At 39.8% G+C, this 25,215-nt stretch overlaps 2 protein-coding genes across 2 annotated transcripts in view; both read left to right on the forward strand.

Annotated features, from left to right (window-relative positions):
* Positions 1–10,126, forward strand: part of emilin1a (elastin microfibril interfacer 1a) — a 40,769-nt gene extending 30,643 nt beyond the window's left edge. The window contains exons 7-12 of the mRNA XM_034075498.2: positions 3,023–4,300; positions 6,000–6,414; positions 6,683–6,808; positions 7,030–7,047; positions 7,149–7,283; positions 8,367–10,126. Coding sequence (XP_033931389.1) covers positions 3,023–4,300; positions 6,000–6,414; positions 6,683–6,808; positions 7,030–7,047; positions 7,149–7,283; positions 8,367–8,686 — 2,292 coding nt within the window. The 3' untranslated portion in view covers positions 8,687–10,126. The remainder of the gene's footprint in view (positions 1–3,022; positions 4,301–5,999; positions 6,415–6,682; positions 6,809–7,029; positions 7,048–7,148; positions 7,284–8,366) is intronic.
* Positions 10,127–11,463: 1,337 nt separating this feature from the next.
* Positions 11,464–24,771, forward strand: ankef1a (ankyrin repeat and EF-hand domain containing 1a). The gene is made up of 9 exons (XM_034076397.1): positions 11,464–11,635; positions 14,301–14,506; positions 15,291–15,452; positions 19,600–19,799; positions 19,895–20,044; positions 21,512–21,635; positions 21,968–22,784; positions 23,730–23,956; positions 24,564–24,771. Exons 2-9 carry the CDS (start codon positions 14,317–14,319, stop codon positions 24,710–24,712), a joined length of 2,019 nt encoding a protein of 672 aa, XP_033932288.1. The 5' UTR covers positions 11,464–11,635; positions 14,301–14,316; the 3' UTR covers positions 24,713–24,771.
* Positions 24,772–25,215: the final 444 nt, after the last annotated feature.

The following is a 25,215-nucleotide window of genomic DNA, read 5'->3' on the forward strand; positions in this document are numbered from 1 at the left end:
TACACATTACATTTCAGCATAGCAATTCAGCGTCAGCTTTTCAGCATAAAGCATTCCCACTAGCTATTTCTTCAGGAATTGCATTCTCTAGTTTCAAATAATGTTCCGATAAGGTTTAAGGTTAACTAAGACATAACGTTTTAACTGCAACATTCAGAGGATGTTTTGAGGATGTTATTAAGGCCTGAGATGACAGAACGTTTTTTGCCTGCAACATTCTGATGATGTTTTTTGGACGTTGTTGTGGTAACATATTATATATGTTATTTTATAAAACATTCCCTCAATGTTACATGATAACAAAAGAAGAACATTTTCAAAGCAACATTCGGATAATGTTTTCAGGAGGTTATTCTTTTTTTATAAAACGTTCCTGTGATGGCAAATATTAACACGGTCATGGTCAACGTCAGATTTATTTGTAGAGCGCTTTTAAAAAAAAAGGTGTTGCATTTGTTTGAAAAGGATGTTTTAAAAAAATCTAGCTAACCACATTTTACTTTTGAAAAAAAGAAACAAGCACGTAATTCATGATAAGCTGTAAGCAGATATTGCATGTTTACGGTGGCATGTGTGAGTTCCCAGCTAGACATTTTTGTTACCATTCATTGTTCTAGGAATGTTTTCAGCGGGACGTTTTATTTTGGTTCCCAGAATGTTCTTCTGAAAGGTAGGATAACGTTCTTTAAAAACATTCTTGAAATGTTTGGTGATAACCTTCTTAAGATGTTTTTGATAACATTGTTAGAACATTATGCCCTACTATTCTTAAAACGTTTTCAGTGGGATGTTTTATTTTGGTTCCCAGAATGTTCTTCTGAAAGGTAGGATAACGTTCTCTAAAAACATTCTTAACATTTTTGGTGATAACTTTCTTAAGATGTATGAGCACATTGAGACAATGAATAGGACGTATAAAAACAAATGTGCATGCCAATATTCACTCACATGTACTTATAATCACACCAAGGTATGTAGGCCCACAGTATTCATAATATCATGTGTAAAATATCAGACAATAATCACACGTTTTTTCTGACTATAAAGGTTGTGTCTCGTATGTAGGTTCTAACTGTTAGCTATCTGGCCGTGTGTGGTTTGTGAGGGCTGTGTATGAACAGTGTCCGCTGTTTATGCATAGCGGATCAAAATCGTTATTGCACCCTTTAGATTTGAGACTGACAGACATAGAAGAACGGACTGACTGTCACTGCCCGTCCCTGAAACCCCCGTTAGTGTTTGTATGTGTTTGTTTCTACTGTGTGTCTCTCTCTGAAAACGTTTTAAGAATAGTAGGGCATAATGTTTTAACAATGTTGAGGCGTGTGGCGCAGTGGATAGAGCCTTGGTGTTGGGATCAGGGGTTCAAACCCCACTGCAGACAGCATGTTGCTGGGCAAGACACTTCACCCCAAATTGCTCCTGTGGGGATTGCCCACAGTATTGAGTATGTAAGTCGCTTTGGATAAAAGCATCTAACAAGTGACATGTAATGTAATGTTAACAAAAACATTTTAAGAAGGTTATCACTGAATATTTAAAAATGTTTTTAGAATGTTATCCTACATTTCAGAAGAACATTCTGGGAACCAAAATAAAAACTTCTCGCTGAAAACGTTTTAAGAATAGTACGGCATAATGTTCTCAGAATGTTTTTAGAACCAAAAATGTCTAGCTGGGATTACACTACTTTATTATAGCCATTTGTTTGATTTCTAGTTGTAGTTTGGGTAGCTGTGAAATGTTCATGGTCTTTATTTTCTGTGGGCTTCTGAAAGTGATTTCTGCTGCCTAAAGCACTAAAAAAGATAGCAGCCACATTCGGCAGGCAGGCAGTAAAATGAGAAAAAGACATTCCCTCGTAAACCGGTTTACAAACAAAAAATGAAACATAAGAACGTTTGCAATAACAACAAAATTGTAAAGCAGTGAAGAAGGATTTAAAAAGTGGTTTGGAAATAATAACAGGGCTTGGATTCAAGATAAACAAACACTTTCTGTCTAATTTCAGGTTTCACTTGCCTTATGTTCAAGCACAATCCTGGACCCCTGGGCTGAAGCACATAAAAGGCCCCTCTCTGCTACCTACCACAGTTCCCCAACCCCCCGTTGTTTACAGTTGTTTTTCATCTTTTTTAATTTTGTCGGTGTTAAGGGTTGAAAGCTGCACTTAATCTGCAGTGTTTGAATAGTTAATATAGGAGATAAAGAGAGGCTGAACAAAGCCTTTCCCATTCTATCTATACCATATCAGATCAGGGTTATACTTTCTTATTATATTTATCTACAAACACATATATTTATTTAATTTAATTTCCTTTTAATTCAGTAAAGTTTTACTGTTGTCTCAGTGAACATTGTGCAGCTAAATGTACATAGGTAAAATGACAACAAAAATAATTTTTATAGATTTTTTTTTCTTTTTTTTTTTTTTGGACTATTGGCAAGAATCAGGAGCAGAAGTAGGGTTCAGAACAGAACACTACTTTTGAAGGAGCTCTTTGACCTTTTAATGGAAATATTTAAAGCACTAACTAAAAACAGACCCCTGACTTTGTGGGCCTCAGCATTAAGTAATCTATCCATGTGTGCTATAAAGGGGCTATGCAAGTTCAGGAGTTCATGATTTGTTTGTTGGTTTATATGTCAGTCAACAGGATTACAGAAAAAATAAAGGTCCGATTTTTAAGTAAGTAGTTTGAAGGGTGTAGCATTGGCCAAGGAAGAACCCATTACTGTTTTATTGGATCAGAATGCACTAGTTATTTTTCACTTTCCAAAACATAGTGAGATAAGGCTAAGAGGTTAATTTCTAACCTGATTTAGATCTGCCAAATGTTGGTACTAACTGTAGGTGGGTACCTTACTCAACATAAGGCTCAGTGGGCGCGATTTGAAAACACTAAGATAGCAAGTTACAAATAACTTACGAAAGGACCATTGCCATTCACGTGAATCAAAAGATCCAACTGAAACAACTGGTTAAACTAATTCAAGTCCTCCTATTCTCTGTTCCCTCCAGGCCGGTGTAGAGGACCTGAGGCGCCAGCAGCAGGAAGACAGGGAACGAATCCAAGGTCTGGAGAAGCTGATCAGCTCCATGGATGTACACCTGAGGCAGAGCCTGGACATCTCCCGCAGTGAGACCCAGCGCTCCCAGGCCTGCTGCAACACCGTCACTGAGCTTGAGAAGAGGCTGTCGGGTCTTGAGGTCCGTGTCACCTCCACGGCTAACAAGTGTGACACAATCAAGGGGCGGCTGGATAAGGAGCTAGCTGGGACCGGTGGAGGAAAGGGAAGAGTGACAGAAGACAAGTTGAATGGCAAACTGAGAGAACTGGAAAAGAGGGTGAATAACACAGTGAGGAAGACAGAACAGAGGTGTACTAACACCGGGAACAATGTGAAGGACAATGTCCAGAGGGACGTCACGCAGCTGCGCAACATGGTCCTTAGTCGGCTGGATGACCACAGCTTCAAGATCGGCCAGATAGAGCTGGACGTGTCTGTTCTCGGAGATACGGTCACTGACCACAGTCGGCGTTTAAGCCAGCTTGAGAACATCACAACCTTCCTGGACAGAAGGTTAACATCTACCACAAACATGTGCAATGAGACGTGCGGGCCGAACGGAAAAGACCGTAAGACAGATGACACTGTGAAAACATTACAGTGGAGAGTTGTTGCCAACCAAGACGACATCAAGAAGTTTAACACTAAGTTAAATGACCTGTCCGTGACAGGGGACTCAATCATTGACAGAGTGATCAACTTAACGAATGATGTCAAAAAGATAATAGCTGTGACAGGGGAGAGCGGTGAGAATTTCAACCGGATTGTCACGGAGGTTGAAACGTTGGGAAACGATATAGAGGATTGTTCTGTTTGCAGCAGTATAGACGAGGACTTGCGCAAGCTAGCCAACTCCACAGAGTTTGGCCTCAGCAAGTGCCAGTCAGGTCTGACTGATCTGCGGAAAAAGGTGGACTCAGGAGAAACTGTCTGCTCTCATGTGTGCTCCAACCTTCAGGAGGAAGTGGGACGACTCAGAGAGGAAGTGGAGGAGTGTACCGGACAGTGTAAGGTCAACATCAACGATCTGAAGAAACGCCTGGATGGTCATGGTGTCCACAATGGAAAATTAGGAGTCGATCTGAAGTCCATCCAAGGAGAGCTGGCTGAGGTCATAGTCACGTTTAACTCCATCAATGGCACTCTGAAGGGTCTGGGAAGGACTGTTCAGACACATGGGAACACGCTGACTGATCTGACCAACTCCAAGGACAACATCTTCTCTGAGGTAAGATGATATGGCGATGATGCAGATACCATATGTGGCTATACAGCTGACACAAATACTGTTTTAATAAAATACTATAGTGTATACTTATATACTGTATATATAGTTGGCCTTTAAACTAAAGCACTGTTTTATCATGACCAGTGTCCTATGTTGTATTTGCCAATGAGTACTGTATAACAATTAAAAAAAAGATTTATGTTCCCTTTTCAGATTTCTTAATTTAAATGGATTTTTAAAGAGCCCTGTTGTAGCCAAGAGTAAATAAAAAAAAAAAGCTTTTTTATAAAGCATATTTTCTGTAATTCATTTTGTTTTCGTCCACATAAATGTGGGTCTCTGGGTCCACCCACAAACTGTAATATAAGACAACACAGTTCGTTTTTTTCTTTTTGGGCTGCCAAAAGTTCAGAAAACATTCTAAAAGCCAATCAGATGTTGCTCCCCTTCCTATGTCACATACAGTACATAGGAATGCTGTCGGAGTATCTGACTCCAATGCTTAAGAATAACCTTCGCAAAGGTGAAACACATGATCTCTCAGGTCAATCAGAGTTTATTCATTATTTTACAAAGACAAGACTTAAGGCCTTTTCACAGTATTGCACTTAAAGCTTCTGCATTGCATTTTCCATATAAATCAACCAATCACATTTGCCTGTATTCCTACGGATTATAAAACAGCAACACAGAGGATCTCTAGTGCAAACCAAGACACTCAAATAATAACTCCTTTCAATGTTGATAAAGGCGGAACATACCAGATCCACTCCTACCGTTTTTAACTTGAAATATAAGTGCTGGATACATAACATTCAAAGGTGAGTATTTCGTGTAATTGTGTTGTCTATTTGTCAAGCCCCTGGGGTGTAAACACCTTAAGTGTGTGTAGCCATGCTAGCAGCCCTGCAAGGCTGCACAGCAGTGCTTTGAGCTAAATGCTAACATGCTCAAAATTACAATCCCAATATACTTGCGGTTAGCAGGCTTGTGCTTATTTTACAGGCTTAAAAACGTATTATAGCTGAGGCTGGTTGGAATTTCATTGGTGCTTTGATGTTTTGGTAATTATTCAAAATATACAATAAGTTTCAAAAGCAATACATCAGATTGTGGAAGACCGGCTGCTGTGCCTCAAAACATATCGCTATTCTGACTCAAAATAATTAGTTAAAATAATAATTATGCTTTCTAGCACAATATAATTATCCGCCATGTTACTTGTTGAACATGAGCGCTCAGATTTATCATGTTACCCCATTGGGCATCTCGAGCCACATGTTGGGAAGCACTGTACTACATGTAGAACTAGCCCCCTCAGAATCAAACAAAAAACATCAAGCTACCCTATTATGATAATGTTGGTGGTAATGCGTTTATTATCTCATAATGTGTCTATTTATTGAATGAATGTACATATTGAAGGGAAGCACTCTTTATGGACTTTAAAACAAAAATGGTTATCTTGGCAACAGTGTTTTCACATAATGTTGTTATAGTTAGGAAAATATTTGAGCGTATTACAATCAGTTATGTCTTCTTGACAGCCATGGCTTGAATAATAGACTTACATGTTTTTGTGTGCATAAGATACTTTAGCAAAATAAATCATCTTCACACAAAGATACAAAAAAAGTATGTTTATTTAAAAAAAGGATCCAAAATACACACATTGATACGAATCTACATTCTCCTCAAGGTGGACGATTTGCAGAAGGAGCTGACAGGTCACGTAGATGACTCGAAGATTCAATTCGACAACATGGGCAAAGAGATCCAAATAATCAGGAGCAACTATGTGACGGAGGTGGGGGAGTGCCGGCGGTCCAGCGACGGCCTGGACAGAAGACTCTCGAAGCTGGAGGGAGTGTGCGGACGCTTCGACTCTTTTTCAGACAGCCTGGTGAGGATCAAGGAGGGCCTGAACCGACATGTGTCTGGGCTCTGGAGCTGCGTTAACGGACTCAACGTCACCATAACGTCTCAAGGAGATCACATCGACAATATCCAGAGCGTCCAGCTGGTGAACGTCCACTCAGACATTAACAGACTGAACTCTTCAGTGTTGGACTTGGCCAAGGAGTTCCACAGTTTCATAGAGCAAGACTTCATGGGTGAGTCGCAAAGGGACCAAGGGCATGGAATTTGACTTTTGGAGAAGAGATAATCAAAAAGGGAGGCTAGGTCTGGGGAAAAAAGACCAAAGAAAGAATTCAAACTGTCATCTTGAGAAGCATGTACTTAAAAAGTCTGCAATCTGTCTGAAAGAGGAGTTTTAGTAAACACGAGGGTGAAAGGCTCATCCTGAGGCATCGCAATGTCAATGAAGATTTCCAGAGGTTTCCCAGCTGCGATGTTTCATTAAACATTATTCTCTCCTAGGTCCACCTGGTCTACCGGGCCCCCGTGGAGAAAAAGGCGAGAGTGGAATCCAGGGTCCCATCGGATCCCAAGGGAGGGTGGGACCTCAGGGCAGAGAGGGCAGGCAGGGACAAGCTGGACCCCCAGGTAAAGACGACAATCTTTGTTTTTTTTTGTAATCTCATTACATTTTGAGTATTATAACAACATCTTCAAGCTTTATCTAAGATCTTTGTCTCGTCACATATACTAGGGGAATATTCTCATACAATTAAAGTAAAGTTAGGGTTAGAAAGAATGCAAGAAACAGCTAGAATGATCTTTTGGATGATGTACTCACTGTTTTTATCTTTCATCTTACTCCTCAGGTCTCAGAGGTGAACAGGGTAGGTGTTGATCTTACTAAACAGCAGATGAAAGCAATTGTTACTGTTTGATCTTTATTTCATCCCTAATTCGACTCTCTTGTTTTCTCCACCGTGATCAGGACTTGCAGGGTCTGATGCCCACGTGCCACGCCTTTCTTTCTCTGCGGCACTGACTCGATCCATGAGAAGTGCAGGAACCATCGTGTTCAACGAGATCTTTGTCAATGAAAATAACTCCTACGATCCCAAGACAGGTGAGTCTTAGTTCAGTCACAAAACCAGTACTCCAATTGACCTAAAGTAAAAGTTGTTATTTTTGATGTAAGCTAAGACTGTCAGTTCACTCCAGTTACAAAAAGAAAACACCATTTTAATTTGGCACTGAACCTACATTAGCTGTGACAAGTAGCAAGGAATGTCATATTCTTCTTATAAGTACCGTACTTTTCGGACTATAAGCCGGGACTTTTTTCCCCATTTTTTTTTTGTACAGCTAACGGCCACTAGGGAACCTCCTAAATCTATGGATTTCACAGGTAAAATTAACCACCTTTAACACTATGGGCTCTATGACCGGTCCGTGCCCGCCACCTTTAAGCGGCGGGCTCCAGCAGGACAAGCTGGAGGCCGGAAAAGAGTGAGACAGGTAGCGCGCCAAAGTAAAAGTGGAACCGAGAGACAGAACGAGAGCAAGACAGACGGACAATTTAGCTGCTGCGGCTTATAGGAAGGTGCGCTTTATAGTCCGAAAAGTACGGTATGTTATAATATATGATTCATTCATTGCCATGTAGGTAGTAGGTGCTTTTGAGCGATGAATTTGCACATCAAAGTATTTTTCTGAACAGTTTTTTTGACACAAATGCTTTCACTCAGAATGCAAACATTACTCGTGAAGTTGATTTTCTGAGCTTCCACACAGCGAATGAAGGCATCAACCAATCACGTTTTGCATAATTGGATCTCATCTTCAGATGTACAGTTTAGTAGTGTAGCCTTAGTTGGAGTTGTGCCTATATTTATAATAATACAATAACATAGAGGCTTGTTGTCCAAATTTAAATGTGAGCCTTTATTATTCCTTTTAACTTAGACAAAGGCAGTGAATACCAGACCATCTCTTTGTGTTTTTCTTTGTGCACACGGCCCCTTAGCCAACCTGCAAGTATTATTTTTCATCAGAAAGAAAAGTGCTGGAGCGGCATTCTGTTGTGCTCCGTCAGCACTATACCCCTGAAATTGACCTTCAAAGTTCATGACAATGACTCGATAAACAATTCTACATGACAGCAAATGCGCAATATTTAGATTATATATGATCTGCTTCCCTCCTCCAGGTTACTTCACAGCTCCAGTGAGTGGGAAGTACTTCTTCAGCGGCATCCTCACGGGCCACAAGAACATGAAGATCGAGGCTGTGTTGTCCAAGTCCAACACTGGCGTGGCCCGTGTGGACTCAGCCGGATATCAGCCTGAAGGCCTGGAGAAGCCCATGGCAGAGGCCAAACACATCCCTGGAGCTCTGGCTGTCTTCAACATCATCCTGCCCATGGAGGTCGGGGACACCGTCTGCATCGACCTGGTCACGGGCAAACTGGCGTTCTCCTCGGAACCGTTGACCATCTTCAGTGGGATGCTGCTGTACGAGACCATCTGATTGGATGGAGTCCCATTATAATCAGTCTCTCTGGGTGAAACTCGCAACATGAGAGCATTGTAGTTGGACTCAAAAAGAGCCACTGCCCGAGCAGTCAAAGAGACTGAAATAGCTGGACTGAATGAATTCAGCAAGGAAAGAAATACGTTATAATTTTACCTTACGTGCTATGAAGGAAGGACAACACAACGTTGTTTCCAACCACAATCATTTTGGTGTGTCTCACAGCTTTAAGGAGACTATTTGTGCAAAGAGCCATTGTGTTTTTTATTCTATGATGTGTTGTCTTTAGAAAAAGGCCACTGAAGAGTTATATTATAATTACATATTTCATGCTGTTCTTTAAACTTGAATTCTTCCCTGATTCCACCAAGATAGCCTTCAGGTCTTTATTGTGCCAACGAGAGGACATAGGGGGGAAATGAAAACAGATTAAAGATGTGGACGTCTTTCTGCTTTTATGTGTAATCTGCCCACAGCATATCAAATGTTCAGAGGTTATTGCACACCATTTGTTCCTGCTGATAATATAGTTCCCTTTTCTCCATGCTCACAGTTTCACTTTGACCACAAGCAAATTCCCAGAAACACAACACTGACTGCCAATTGTTTTGGAAAACATGCAGAGTGATGGTGACACAGTCCAAACCACTATTCTTCAGAAGGAAGTGCACAAATTAACAGTCACTGATAGTTCATCCGAGAAAACCACAGGATTTTATAGATCATACATCAGCAAAACAATAAGCCCATTTTAGGACATCAGCTATGCCCTGAAGGGAGGAGGAAGGTGGACAGGGGGAAGAATGTCTTTTTTTGTACCTCTGTCCTAATAAGGGCCATCTTAACTCGGTGGAGGATCAAGTCGTTGAAGTTATGAGGCTGTTACTATCATTCTATCTTACTGTGGAATTATTGTGAAAAGCTAAGAATAACAAACAATGAAACTGAACCCTTGTCTCTATGCAACAAATCCCATGTCTTCCCTGAATACACACACTTCCTGCCTTTAGAAGTCTTATTAAAAATGTCTCCAGAAGGAAAAATGTGCACAATATCAAGTGCGTATATATTTTTGAATGGAATTTAAAAGGAACATCGCACATTTTTTAAACAATACAACAGATTGGCGTATATCTGATTACATTTACCTTACGGTGGATAATACATTTTCCTTATTCAGTGTGGGAATGTTGTTTTATGGTTCTATGCATTGTATAACCCCGAAGGAATGTAAATATTTTTCAGCCGTATCATATGTGTATGAGTTACCACTTCACCTTGCCAGGTATTGTGTATGTTTTGTATGTTTTTGCCACAAGTGTGCCTCAAATACAGACACCCTGTTTTACACATCTGATGTCAACAGTCTCACTTGTATCCTCTTTGTGTTCCTTTATTAAATGAGCAAGGATGTGCCAGGTTCTCCTCTCAAATCTCTTCCTCTTGACTTCAGTAGGTTAATTTTAGCTCAAGACTTCAAGGAGATGATTAAAAAGTGTTTTCTTATGCTGCACTGCAGTGACACCTTGTGTTCAGCTTCATGTTCCAAATGCTGTTGCTGAAGAACCTTTTAAGAAGTCCCTTGAAGGATGTATTTTAAGGAGTACACCTTGTCTCCCCCATTGTTTACACATTCATTACTTATCAATGGGAATTGCAGGTCTCTTTATTCACCTCTCTGTGCTTAATAGCTGTCATTTCATTGTCACTCACACAGACAAAGTCATCCCCAGGACTATGTAAAATGATCCATGCACCAGGTCAAAGGCAAATAACCAGTAATTCTAGGCTACTTAAAGATGTAGGGTGCAGATGAGATGGGACGTATATAAACATGTTTATTTTGGTAGTTCTGTGTGGTTCCAGGAAGACTAGCATCACTTTGTGGAAGCTAATAAGGGTCCAAATAAGGCATGACAAATATTGATTTCTGTCCTGTCAGAAACCTCTGATTGTGGATGGTATGATATCGTAAACTGTATAAAATGGATGATTGCCAACAAGTGGCACTTCTTAAATGTAACATTTAGGTAGAAGTGGAAGAATTCAGATATTTGATTCAAGCAAAAGTATTAACATCAACGTGTAAAAATACTCTGTTACAATTCAAAGACCTGTATTTAAGTTTTAAAAATGTATAGGTAGTAGTAGCAATCAACTACATTTGAAATATTTTTGGACTTAAATATATTATATCGCAGGATTATATTTGTTGATCCATAAATGTGAAGTAATTTTATTTTGCAACTGGTAAAAGCTAAGTTCAATTAATTGGATATGAATCCATGATAGTACATCGTAATTTATTAGTTTTAGTTAGTTTTCATTATAATTTAAACTTGAAAATTAAGTAGTATGGTGCCATAGAAATGTAGGGACGTAACAAGTTTGCTTTAAAAATGTAGTTTAGTAGAAACAAAAGCATTATAAAATGCAATTATTCAAGTAACCTTCATGTGCGTGAAAATTGCAGTTAAGTACAGTACTTAACAACATGTAGAGAGTTACTGCCAACACTGCATTTAGATAATAAAGTGTGGCTGGTGTCAACACTAATCCATTATGTTGAATGATTATAATTAAAATATGTTGTGTATATATTTACTTTATCTATATGTTAAATATGCTATATGATATGTGTTAGGTAATGTACATATTGCCTTGCTGCAGTCGAATATCCAGCTACAAGCTTCTTATTACCGAGCTCATGTCCAGCACTTGAAAGCATCATCAGACACCACCAAAACACAACATATCCGGGATTCCCACGCGGGCCGTTGCCATGGAGCTGAGTTTGTTTCTATTCTCCGGCTACCACAGAGTGAAAGGTTGTGCTTTAAAGTAAAGTAAGGACTGTGTAGAAAATGTCGGCGTAACTCAGACTGTCCTGGATGTGCTGGGTATACGAACGACAAAGTGCAACGACTTTTCGAGTTTTTAAGCACGGTAAGAAGCGCGTGCCAAACAAGCACACTTAAACAAGCTAACGTTATTTACCTTCAAACTAGCTTAAGGTGTGCACTTGAGTTGTTGTGTATCATAAGTCGAGGTTTATCACGTACTTTGGCTTTTTGTGTATTTGTATGCCGCCAAATATTATTTGTTTGCGTTTAAGGCGTTACTTTTTCTTGTTCTAAATAAAAGTGTAACATTAAGGTCAAAACAGGTACACGGGTAAGGGGTTATACGGAATTAGATGTTCATTTACACAGTTGACGTTTACGCTGGATATACAATCATATATATTTGAATTAAGAAAATGGTAAATAAGTAGCTAGTAACTAGCTTACATATGTAGTTTGCGCGGAGAAAAAAAAAAGTTTTAACAACATGTTTATTTATTGACTTTTCATTCCTGTATAATCATTTTTGCGCAAAGATGGCACTGTTTTTCAGAGCACTTGTCATGAAGAACAGCTCCAACGCCTGTGTGTATGGGAACGCCTCTGGTGCTGGTCCATTAACTGCCAGTGTTTCCCACAGATCTGACATATATATATATATATCGCTTGTTAGCAGACCCTTCACGCGATGGCAGAGCGAACAGGTACAGGCAGGGCCCATAATGATAGCCCCTTTTAGTGGGGGGTCGACCTCAAATCCTCTAGGGGGGTCCAGGGGCATGCCCCCCCGGTAAGATTTAATTTTTTATTTTGGAGTTAAATGCATCAATCTGGTGCATTTTGAGGGGAAAATAAAGAGACTAGATCTATGGAAACGCCTATATTAAACAGAACTGTATACATTTAATCATCATAAAATCATGGCCATAACCAATAACATACCATTTCCAATATGAAAAAAACACTGAAACTTGTTTATTAATTTATTTTTGGTTCATTTATAGTTGTGAGTATGTCTGTGCTCCTGAATCAGCCTCTCCTGTCTCCCTCCTCTCCCCCTGCTCCTCTTTGAGGCAGCAGCAAAGACTAGTTTTCTCTCAACACGTTTTAAAAGTGTATCTTACCTTTTTTCACCTAGGTTCACTTTTTATTTATTTATTCATGCATATTTTATTTCACATTACATTTCATTTAGCTGACGCTTTTATCCAAGGCGACTTATAATGACCGATTACAGGGACATTCTCCCTGGAGTAACTAAGGGCCTTACTCAAGGGAACACTAGTGGTGGTGTTCCTGGCGGGATTTGAACTCACTATCCATTAGACCAATCACTACCCTCTCAAATGGAAATATGTGTTTACATAAATGGTGACCACACCGTTTGAGACCCACTGAGAACTTAGACTAAGTTAACTATCTAAACACTCAGAGAGTCCTTTACCTCACCTGAGCTGAGGTTATCCCGAGCATGAATGACACACAGAGACCAATGAAGGGCTTTGATTTATGATCTGTATGACAGTGGCCATGTCGGCAGGCCACATCATGTGGACAGCCAGTCACCCTGTGTGAGGCAGGCCACTTAACAGGCCAGAAGGAGGCGAGATCAGAGCAAGGGAGCGAGGGATCATTGTCCACAAGTTAATCGATCGCAGATGGCGTCTGGTCACGGACGAATACAAATTTTTTTTTTTTTTTTTTTTTTAAAACCTAAATGGGACGCGAAATATACTTGGGCAGCCGTTAATATACCTGGGCGGCCCGCCCAAGTATAGTCTATGTGTGGGAAACCCTGACTTAAGTACATTACTTAAGTACATGAGTACTTAAGTACTTGAGTAAATGTTCTTTACATTTCACCTCTGGTAATATCTGAGTAAAACTGAGCTGAAACTGCAATTTAGCCGTAAGTTAAAGTAAAAAATATACTTTAACTTACATTAACTTACGGTAAAATATTGTACTATATATAAAATGACGGCCATTTAACTTTAACTTCCTATGTTTATATAAATATAAATATATTTATTTTATCTTTTTATTGCTCATTCTCAATCATGTTATTTATAATTGTTATAATCTTTTGATTTGATTTTTTAATGTTATAACATTCTTTAATGGAGCAATTGTCCCAAATCCAAGTTTCCTTTACCTGAAAAAAGTGTTCTGATTCTGAAAACGAGTCTTTGGTGAAGTGACGTGAACAAAGCAACGCAGGTTTGATTTACTGACTTTCTGCTATGCTGTTTCACAGACTGTTGTTCAGTGACATACAACATGTGTGCTCCAAGGTTTAATTTGTTAATCAACTATTTAAAAACCCATTGTTATTATCTTTTCGATGTACACACGGCATTTATTGCACGTCTGTCCGTCCTGGGAGAGGGATCCCTCCTCGGAACGTTTTATAAAGAACATCTTTAATGTGTTACCCCAACAACGTCCAAAACACATCCTTGAAATGTTTTTTGTTTTTTTTCCCTTTAAACTGTGGGTTTTTCCTTGTACGATGTGAGGGTCTAAGGACAGAGGGTGTCGTATTGTCATACTGATATTCTGTACACACTGTGAAGACCACTGAGACAAATGTAACATTTGTGATATTGGGCTATATAAATAAACATTGATTGATTGATTGTAAAAAACCAGCCTGGATAATACTGACTTTTAAAAAAAAACACACATTACTTCCGCCCTTGAACATAAGCTTGTTTGTCTGCATCTTTGTCAGGAAGTCATATCTCTTTGTTTTTCTTTTAAACCAGCCCCTCTGACACTATCATGAGTGGCAGAGTCGCAAAGGGCCACCTTCAGGTCCTACAGATTTACCGCCTGCTGCAGTGCGTCCATGAAGGGGATAAGGCTCATATCGAGAAGATGGTGAACCTCGGGGTGAAGAACCTCATCAATCTCACTGAGCCACACGAGGGCACAGGGGCGCTGCACGTGGCAGTGTCAGCCAACAACCAGGGTGATGTGCCTCTTCTTTACTCAGTGACATTCAGTGGTGGAAGTGGAAAATATAAGAGTTTTCAGATCCTTCACTTAAGTAATACCACTCTGAAAAAATACTCTCATACAAGTTAAGGTATGCAACAAAATGTTCCCTTTCATTGTTTTATGATAAAAAATAATGTTTTTATATTGGTCTGACACCAGATATCTTATTATGCATATAATGCACTTTACTGCTGCAGAACTGTCTGGTTTGCTAATTTGAACTCCCTTGTACACGGTTTGATGATTTAATCAAAAATAAATACTTCATATTTCTCTGAAATCATTATGTTTGTAGCTTTGTCGCTGTTGAAATTATGTTTCTCACACGTTTCACAAAAAAACCCAGAGAAAAAGCGCTGTCTTTTTTGTAAAAATCTAAGATGTTTAAAAAATTGTTAATTTATATTAAGAAGTTGGAAAGTTGTCTCAACCCCTAAAGAAACAATGAATTATTTAGTTTATAAGAACACATTTTATTAAATGATGTTTGTTTTTTACAAGACAGGAAAAGCAATAAGAGTGTTTTTTTTTTGTTTTTCTTGAATTTATTGATTAAAATCTTAATCTTCATGCAAGGCATTCCTGCTGTACAGTAGCTTCAGTAATGTCCTAATTATAAAAGTCTATTTACATGCCAAGAAGTTTAAGTAGTTTGTAAGATGAATCTACCAGGACATAATATGTACTGCAAACTAAAAAGTCATGTTTCAAAGTGACTTTATTATCCTGACTGTTGCTCTTCCCTCTCCTTACAGACTTGGTCAGCTTCCTTCTCTCCCAGGGAGCAAACCCTAACATCCAGGACAAAATGGGCCGCACCCCGGCGATGCTGACTGCAGAGCACGGCAATGATGTCATCATGACACTGCTGATCCAGAACAACGCTAATCTGAGATTCCAAGACTCAGAGGGAAAAGGTGAGCAATACTTAGTACTCACCTTTATATTGTAAGAAAGATTGATATTTATAAATGAATACAAAGTTTTATTTTTATGATAATTTGCCAGCCAGTGGCAGACTTAACACTAGAACCGCCAATCGGGTCAATTTGACCCAGAGCTGTTTTTTATTGTATGTAACTTTTTTTCAATCAAATATTAAAGTCTCCCAGTCCGTTACTTTTCTTGAAAGTGTGTTATGTAGCACCCAATGTTATTAAAAATTGTCAATATGAAGTCAGATTGAAGAAATCGCCCAAAAAATGGCCATTTATACCTATTTCCGCCAAGCGGGTCATATTGACCCCACCCCTTTTTCGCGCTATTGATTTTGTGTGTAAACAAACATGACGTGTTGCTATAGCAACGCCTTTTGTCTACTGCGGTTCCTTATAGATTGAGAGATAGATTGAGAGAGAGAGAGATAGATAGATAGATAGATAGATAGATAGATATATTGATAGCGACAGTCTGTAGTGAAGGAGTGTGCTCTCGCTCAAGGGAGACTGCTCGCGCTGCGCTCCGCAGCAAACAGCTGTTTGCTTTTCACCCAACAACAACAACCGCCTCACGAAACGCTATGTTGTACCGTTAATAAACGAAACAATTTAACAACATTGCTTGTCAAAATACCAATACCACAGGACCATCTTTCTTTTTAAAGCAATACTTTTACCTTGAAAGTCAATGCATTCTAATGCCGGGTCAATTTGACCCCGGTGGCGGTTTTAGGTATAAAAAATCTCTGGTGTTAAAGATCTCTAAGAGGGAAGCTCCAGTAACACAAAGGGGTTGCTAAACGTCAAACGAAGCTAGTATAACATGTACTGTCATGTGCCCATACTTATCTGTATACTACATTATACAACGCAAAGTGTCAGACAGATGCGCATAATTGACCTTCATTGTCTCTATAAGGTATATGGCTTTAATCCGAGAGGTAGATGAACAGCCCTTCCACTCATGTATTCTCATTTAGCTTCAAGTGTCGATTTCTCAAATAGACGGGTTTCCATCTCAAGTTAAACCATCGGGTTCTTTGAATGCCTGGCCTTGTCTTACAACTCATGAAAATGCATGGTGCTTCTGTTTACATATTGATGAGGAGATGGTAGCCTGGACAACTCCAATAAGAGAGTCTAAAGTTCTTCTTCAGGACCTTTTTTAAGTAATTATCGATTACTGCAAATGGCTCTCTTCAGAGAATGAGCTTGAGTTAGGAAGAAAAGTGTTTTTGTGTGTGCTTGTGTGCATGAATAATGATTTAATAATGAAGTACTGTAGGTTTTTTGTGTATGTGTGTGAACAAATGTGCACTTGTGTGAGACCGCATGGGTACACCTAATTACAGATCAACTCCTCATAGTGATCCGCTCTTGTGAAACATGCTGAGTAACCTGATATCCTGACTCCCAGAGGACCGGTTCGGCCCAGTCTCAACACTCACAGACTAGCCTCAGGCTGAGTCTCAATAGTTACACTTTTTCCTTTCTAAGTACAGCGCAACAGTTTTGGATTTGTTGGCCTAAACACACATAGACATATTGACACATTTAAAACCATGTTATTTTACTAGCTTACACCTTTAAGCCTATAAGCTAACAAGCCTGCAAGCTAACAAGCTCCGTTGTTCACCTAATACAACAATGTTTAAAGGGGACCTATCATGCAAAATGCACTCTTGTACGTCTTTTATACATGAATATGTGTCCCCGGTGTGTCAGGGAACTCACCAAGTGTCAGAAAATACAACCCTCTCTCTTTTCCTCCATACCCAAATCTCTAAAAAAGGGGCTGTAACCGATCTGATACAGACTGATCCAGATTTGAATTATTTTCTACGTCACAAAAGTGGTGCTCCGCTTATTGGTAAATTCTCCACCTATCAGGGGAATGTGGGGTTGGGCCACGGCCGGCCATTGCTGCTCGAAAACGCTGGAGACGCTGTAGTATACATGCCAGGCCTGTAAGTGGCGCTGTAGTCTGCCACAAAAGCAGCGAAGAAGACTTCCCTTGCATGGTTGCCATGGTTTCCCTTCTGTTTATTCTCCGCTGTGGCTCTTTTTCTCCCTCCCCGAGGCAAGCGTTTGCGCCTCCTGCTTTAAAACAAATGAATAATGACTCTATATAATCATATGTAAGGGATAATGTGCAGCGACGCCGTCATTATGGGGAAAAGATCACCGACAGGCTGATCAGGAGCCCGACGCCAAGCGGAGGGATCTAGATCGGCATGAAGGCACATTATGCAATGTGCACATTATCCCGCTTATTACGTGGCCACATTCTCAACAAAGTAACGATATGACTCCCAATATTAATTGAAATGCTTTTATGGATTTAGAAAATGATTTTATTGATTTAAAAAATAGTTGTATTGATTTAAATTGAAATGCATCCGCTAAGAAAAATAGTCTGTTTGAACTACGAAGCAACGGCAGGAACTGCTTCGATAGTGTTTTTGAGGAGCTTTTTGATTACAGATTTGAAAACATCGTTGCTTGCTTTAAAAGTAGCACAATTCATGATGTCAAACCTTGGAAAGTATCTAGATATCCCTGCCCTAATGCCAAAGTAACTGGCAACTGAATATGTGTCGCCGTTTGATGTCTATGTCTGGACCGCTGCGTAAAAAGGAGGGTTTCTGCCCCATTACTTCTCTTCTTACTTCAATAAGAATAAAACACGGAGGACGGAGATCTCTTTTTCTCCCCCTCTTCTGACAGGGGGGCCTGTTCAGCTGCAGCTCACAGAATCAGCCCTTGTAAAAACAGCGCTGGAAAAAGCAAATGGAGCGAAATGAGGCATGGCTAAAATGCAGGATCTGTTTGGTATTTAGAATAAAAAACTATATTTATATACTTTATATAGGTATGGCCCTACAATATATTGTTCAAATATAGCATGATATGTCCCCTTTAAGTATATTAGATCTGAAAATGAACTGCTGTACTCTGCCAACATTTTTTATTATTATCATTTATTAAATCTTTTAAAAATGTTTGGCATTCTTTTCTCTATTGGACAGTTTGGGTTGTGTCTAGGGCTATCACAATATTACATTTATCTGTAGCCAATACAATTCTAGGTAACAATATCATCGCAATATTTATAGTCAATTTCAATAAAAAAGAAAAAATGCTAGCGGTCAAATTCAGCTTTTTGTCCTTTGAGTATTGCCTCTTTTATTGTCAAATCAATTACACTTGAAATATGAGTAAAGGGAGTTAGACAGAGACTTTGACTATAACTCTATATATATCTATATATATATATATAGATATATATTCACTTTTAGGGGCACTGGGTTACTCAACACAATTTTGGATTTTTCTAAATGTCTCACTTATCATCATAATGTTATATTGAAACAGCCTAGTTACAATAGAAACAGGACACAATGGTAAAGACAAAATATGTCCCTGTTTTTGTGCTTATACAGTTATTCGGCTAAATGGATAGCTCTGACCAATTTATTTAGATAATGTTGAGATAAAGATTTCTCCTTGAGATGCTTTTTTTTCAATCAGAAGTCTTTTTTCTTGACTCAATCCCTCTATCTCTCACTTTAAATGCCCACATGATGGCACCAGCAATGGCCTGAGGCATTATGTTTTCTTATAATACTGGTTAGTTTAATACTTTATTCCTCATTGTTCAATTCGGACATTCTGCAGTCTGCTATACCATTTGACAAACTGTTGCTAAGGATGTCCTGATCACAGGACCATTTCCACTCATCAATTCACAGAATGAAGTCTGATATATTTAACAACCTCAGCTGTGGCCAAAGAACACATTATTTAGTTACTCCATCCAAAATATCTCAGGATCGCCTGGTGAGAATTTCTCCAAATGTGTCACAAGCGTCCACTTGGACTCAAAGATGCAGTTATTACATTTTGCCGGTCAAAAGTCAACATCGCACTGACCGACGGTGACCTCTTTGTACCTCAATAATTTAAATGCTAATTATGATGAATTCACACAAATGTCTAATAGAGAATACAATGAGAATAAAACATTTTGGACAGACATGGATATGCACTGCAACATCACTGGTTGGCTGAGAAACAATCATTCTAGTTTAATTACCCTCTGTACACCTTTCTTATCTCACTTTAGGAGTGCTATTCTACTGTATCTACCCCACTGAGCGCCACACCCGCTGCGTGAAGCTGGCACTGACAGGTGAGGCAGATGTCAACAATGTGTCAGCGCAGGGGACTCACGTCTTCCAGGTGATGTGTGAAAAAGCCCAGGAGGGCACCGCCATGTGTCTCCTCATGCTGGGAGAAGGGGCGGACCCCAATGCAACAAATCAGGTGAAACATGCATGAAACCGAAATGATGGGGACTGAGGCAGTGGAATATGTAGGATCTGGTTTGTTCAACCTAAGACTGACTTCTCTCTTGCCAGCAAACTGGCACCACAGCACTGATGGAGGCAGCCAAGGCCGGCTCCCTGCAGGTCCTGAGAAGCATTCTGAAGAGAGGGGGAAACCCCAATGCTCTGGATCGAAAACGCTTCACAGCCGTACACTATGCTGCCATGGGGGGCTTTTTTGAGGTGTAGTATCTCCTCGTCTAATGTTTATATATATAAAAAAATGACTTATACATATGTTAACCCTTAGATGCACGAGTGACTGGACCATACTCTTCCATAAGTGGGTCAAAAAGGACCCGTATTAGAATAATATGCGTTTTTATGCATTTTTTGTCATTTTGGTTAAGAAAAATCACTTGTATAATATTTAGTATTATATTTTGGTTCACACTATAAATATTTTATATTTAAGTTTTCACTTTTATTTATAATTTTAGACATTTTCTTTACATTTAGGAAAAATAACTAAATTCCATAGAAAATGTGTCATTTTTGACCCACTTATGGAAGCTTGGGGTAGTAATACAAAAACCAGAGAGGTTGTGTTCTACAGTCTGCCTGAATGTAATCACTGCGTAGGTGTGCAGTGTGATTCTGTGTAGTTTATTTATGGCATCCCGTTGGGTTGGACATCATCTGAACAGGACATCGCACGCTCACTGCTTGATAGCGCGCGAAGGTCCGTTTACGCTGGTTGCTAAACAACATCGTTATGGGGAAATGCAAGTTTGCGTCCAAATGGTTGGAAGATAAGGAGGAAGGACAATCAATACTGTATATAGTCAATGTGAGGTAAAGTGTGTCGCCAAGGTAACCGGTTAGAACTCCAAGTGGCGATGAGGTCTTAAAATGTATGGAGAGGGTCTTAAAAAAGGTCTTACATTTGACTTCAGGATTCCTGCATACACCCTGGATATCCAAAACATGTTTTTTGAGGAATAGCTGGAATATGAAATGATACATTTTTTTAATTACAAAGATACTCTAAGATAACCACCTCACCGGGTCAAAAAATACCCACTTATGCATCTAAGGGTTCGAAAGTTGGCTATTGGTTAGGATAGGATAGGGTGGTGCAGTGTAGAGGATTTTTTTAGAATCGTAAGGGCTACAAAAATAAAGCCAATGGGATTGAATATTGAAGAAAGTAAGATCTTTGCCAAGCACATGTTCATGATACCAATATGTTTTGTTCAGCAGGATAATCCCAACATATTAACACCACTTTTCAGATTTTTGAATAAATGCATTTCCATACATAAAAAGCTAACGTTAGGCTACAAACAAACTACATCACAGTTGCATAACTTCACGTCACCACCACTAAGCTAAAACTGGACTCCGTGTTCAGAGTGATGACGTTTAGAAGTCTACATTTTTCACTTGTTAGAAACTTCAGTTTTTATTAAACATATTTATGCTTCTGACATTTATTTACTGACATATTTCATTTCGTGTGTGAGATCTTTTAAGCAAGCATGTATTAACCACAGACCATATTTCAGTCATTGACTTTGAGACAAGGGAACCGGAAGTTCTTCATCGTTCAACTCATCATTACCTGGTATTAGGACTCATGCCTGCACCACCCTAAGATTTGAAATGGTGGTGTTGATGAGCCTCTCTGTATTTTGTTGTGCCTCTCAGTTGATTCAGGTGCTGTCTGCGTGCTCGGCAGACATGGGCGTGGTCAACATGGAGGAGTGCACTCCCCTACACTACGCTGCTGCCACCGGCAATGCTAACTGCTGCAAGTTCCTGGCACAGAGAGGTGCTGTGAGAGAGTCTAACAATAATATGCATCATAATGTCAATACATTCAACTTCAGCTTTTTCTGTCTTTAATAATGACACAAAGATAGCTCTGTGGGAACTACTTCTTACGCCATAACAAGAGTCAAGAATCCTGTTTTTGTATTTTTAAGCTTATATCAGTGTTGTGATACCTGTAGAGCCAGGAAATTAAAAGTTTCAGTAAAGTTAAAGTATTTGACAGGAAGAAAAAGGGGTTGTACAATGTGCAGCTGCAAACACAGTCCTAAATTAAATCAGGTCATTTTACCATATGTTAATATTTGTCCTAAAACTGTGATCTATGTTCAGGTTGTAACCCCAAACCGAAGAACCTGGAGGGTTTGTTGCCACGTCAGATTGCCAAAGACGCCGGTCACAAAGCAGCAGCCAAGGAGCTAAAGAAAGCAGAGCGGCAGCACGGGAAAGGAAACAAATCCACGAGTGGCGGCCTCCTGTCAGACCTCTGGGGCCTGACCCTCCACGACTGGTCCAACGAGTACGAGGCGGAATTACAGAAAGTCTGTGGGAACAAATCAGAAACAGTTTCCACCGAGATGTTTATCTCAGCGTTAGAAGAACTAAAAGCTCCAGTAGATCTAGAACAGATCCATCAAGTCATCTCGGCCCATGACAAGGGAAGAGTGGGGTGCATCAACATTAATGACTTCATCAAAGGTGTCAAGTACATCAAGAAACCACTCCTCCTCTCCTCATATATGCCTAAAAAGAAAAAGGGTGAGAAGGGAGGAAAAGGTAAGAAGGGTAAATTCGTCCTCCCTTTGCCAATTTGCACCCTCCCGCCGGAGCATATGCCTCGCCGACCAGACGGAGGGCCGCCCCATTTCATGATCGAGACTTTCTTCAACTGCTCAGACACGCGGAGATTTGCTCGTGACCAACCGCCAGAACATCCCATTATGAACGACTCTGGGTGGTACCTAGAAAAGCCAGACACTGTCTTCGTCAATATCAACTGCAGTGTGAAAAGTGGAGACCTGGAATCTTTGGACCTCGCGTTAAATCAGGGGGTTCCTGTGGATGTTCAAGATCAGTTTTACAAAACCCCGCTCATGGTCGCCTGCTCCAGTGGCAACTACGAGGTGGCGCAGTTTCTACTCAGTAGGGGGTGAGGAAATGTTGTTCTCTTTTCTTTCATTTAGATTTCCAAGCTCAGGAAAACGTTCAAAAAGCACATTTTCTTTGAGGCAAAATGAAGGTAATACTATTTCTGTGTCAGTCCGTGATGTCACTTGGGCCCACTTTTTAGCTGAATCAACTAGTTTGAACAATTGAATACCCCTTAGCTGAATAATTCCATAAAAGTTCATTCAGGTTGGAGGCGGGGCTTAAGTTTTCATGCATATATGTTTGTCAGGCCATTTTGGCTTCATGCACCACAGCATCTTGTGCAATTTTAATACGAACAAAGGAGGCCACGCCTCAAACGCTGTAGGCAGTTGTTTTACTACATCCATGGTGCATTCTTGAGTGTGTATACAGCTTATCTTGTGTTATAATAGACAATTCAGTGTAATATTGTTTGTGCTCATTTATATGTGTTAGCTCCAGTAAAGTATTTTTGTTGACTGCTTTATAACGTCATTGACCGCTTCACTCACCTTTAACGGCTAGTAGGGGTCACAAGTGTTTAATAACCAACCAATTAACAAGAGGCCTTTTTGTTTGGCCACATTTTGGCCATTGTTGCCCAAAATTAACAAAATAATTCAATACCAACTATCTAAATCGGTAGAGCTTGATAATATCAGGTCAGTGGGCCTGAGCCCCATGTTGTTAGGGGTGCCATATGATTTCCATATGTTTTGATGCACCAAAGTTAAGCATAATACGGGATTAATAACTGCCTGTTTTTTTGTATCTTTGCTGCCTTTTTGTTTGTTTTTGTTTTGTGATAATGAAAACAAAAACAAATATACTTAGTTTTTAGTCACACCTTGATAAGACTTTTAACTTCACTGAAAGAAGTACACAAATCTGATTTGCTCTCAGTGTGTAACTCTGTGCAGGGACTCGGAACACACTTTAATAATAATACACCTTTTCCTGACAGGGCGGATGTGAAAGTGTGTGACCAGTTCTTCTGGACGCCCCTCCACCATGCAGCTTACGCTGGCCAGGTGGAGCTAATTGAACTTCTTGTTCAGGCGGGGGCCGTTGTCGATGCCCGGGGCCTCGGTAGAGGCACGCCCCTAATGAGGGCCATCGAGACCTCTCGACCCTCGTGTGTGGACTTACTCATCAAGGCGGGAGCCAATGTCAATGCAGAGAACAAGAAAGGTTTGTTCATCTAAAATACAAAATAATAAACTATTAAACTATTTTCAAATAGGTCAAGGTCTGAAATATAATAATAACATATTGATATATTTACTGAATGTGTTTATATTCACAATACGTTTCGGCAAAACTGTACATATTTGATAGTTAAAGGGGCCTATTATTATTTTTGGGGGGTTTTCTTTCATGTAGTGTCTTATAGGTTTTTGTGCATGTAAAATAGTAAATTCCCTCCAGAGGGATTTCTCTCCCCTACACTCCCCCCCTGCCTTAAACGCCTCTATTGGACTCCTTTGTTTACACAGTGACATCACTATGTAACAGACACACTTCTATTGGCTAGCGCTCTAACACATTGTACGTGATAGGCTAAGGGACGGACATATCTTAGCGGTTGATCAATCACAACAGAGCCGGCCAACCAACCAATCGGAGCAGACTGGGCTGCAGCACAGATAGTATGAGGACAATGAAGAGCTTTTTGAACATTAAAGCATGGAGACATGTCCCAGTAGAGACACAACATACAAATATGAAACCTGAAAATTAGCATAATATGTCCTCTTAAACCCTGACATTCACTTAACAATAATTTATTTTCCTTCAGGACTGAACTGCCTTGACATCGCCAGAGTTTTTGCAGACTCCAGGGTGATGGACATGGTCAAAGAAAAGATGGATTCTATGCCTAAACCAAAGGGGAAGGGGGTCAAAGCTGAAAAACCTAAATCTGCCAAAGGAAAGGTACCCAAGTAACTCCATAAACTCTTTTTCACCTGCCTGCTACAGACTTATTAAAATGTTGTGTCTTCAAACTTTCCCTGATTTGTGTGCTGCATGTGGGAACAGGGTATAGACCAGTGTTTCTCAAACTTTTTCCTACCAAGGACCACCTAACCAATAAAAAAACACTCGCGGACCACCTAACTCCACAAATATCCAAAAACACATCGTTTTTTACAAATCGTCTGAAAATGGTACAAACAGGTGGCAACATGTGTGATGAAGGTGTTTATCTGGGCTATTTCATGCAATCGAAAGTGAAACTTAAGCTCGCTCCATTGTGGAGATATTCCCGCGAGAGTGCGAAAAACTTAAATAAATGTATTTCTTTCAAATGTGACATTTTACCAATATACTCACGGACCACTAGGGGGCAATCACGGACCACCAGTGGTCCGCGGACCACACTTTGAGAAGCACTGGTATAGACAATCATGGTGTCTCTGATGTCATAACATTTAAATGTTAAAGGTTTG

Source organism: Pseudochaenichthys georgianus, chromosome 24, assembly GCF_902827115.2.
Source record: "Pseudochaenichthys georgianus chromosome 24, fPseGeo1.2, whole genome shotgun sequence".
NCBI classification, from domain to species: domain Eukaryota; kingdom Metazoa; phylum Chordata; class Actinopteri; order Perciformes; family Channichthyidae; genus Pseudochaenichthys; species Pseudochaenichthys georgianus.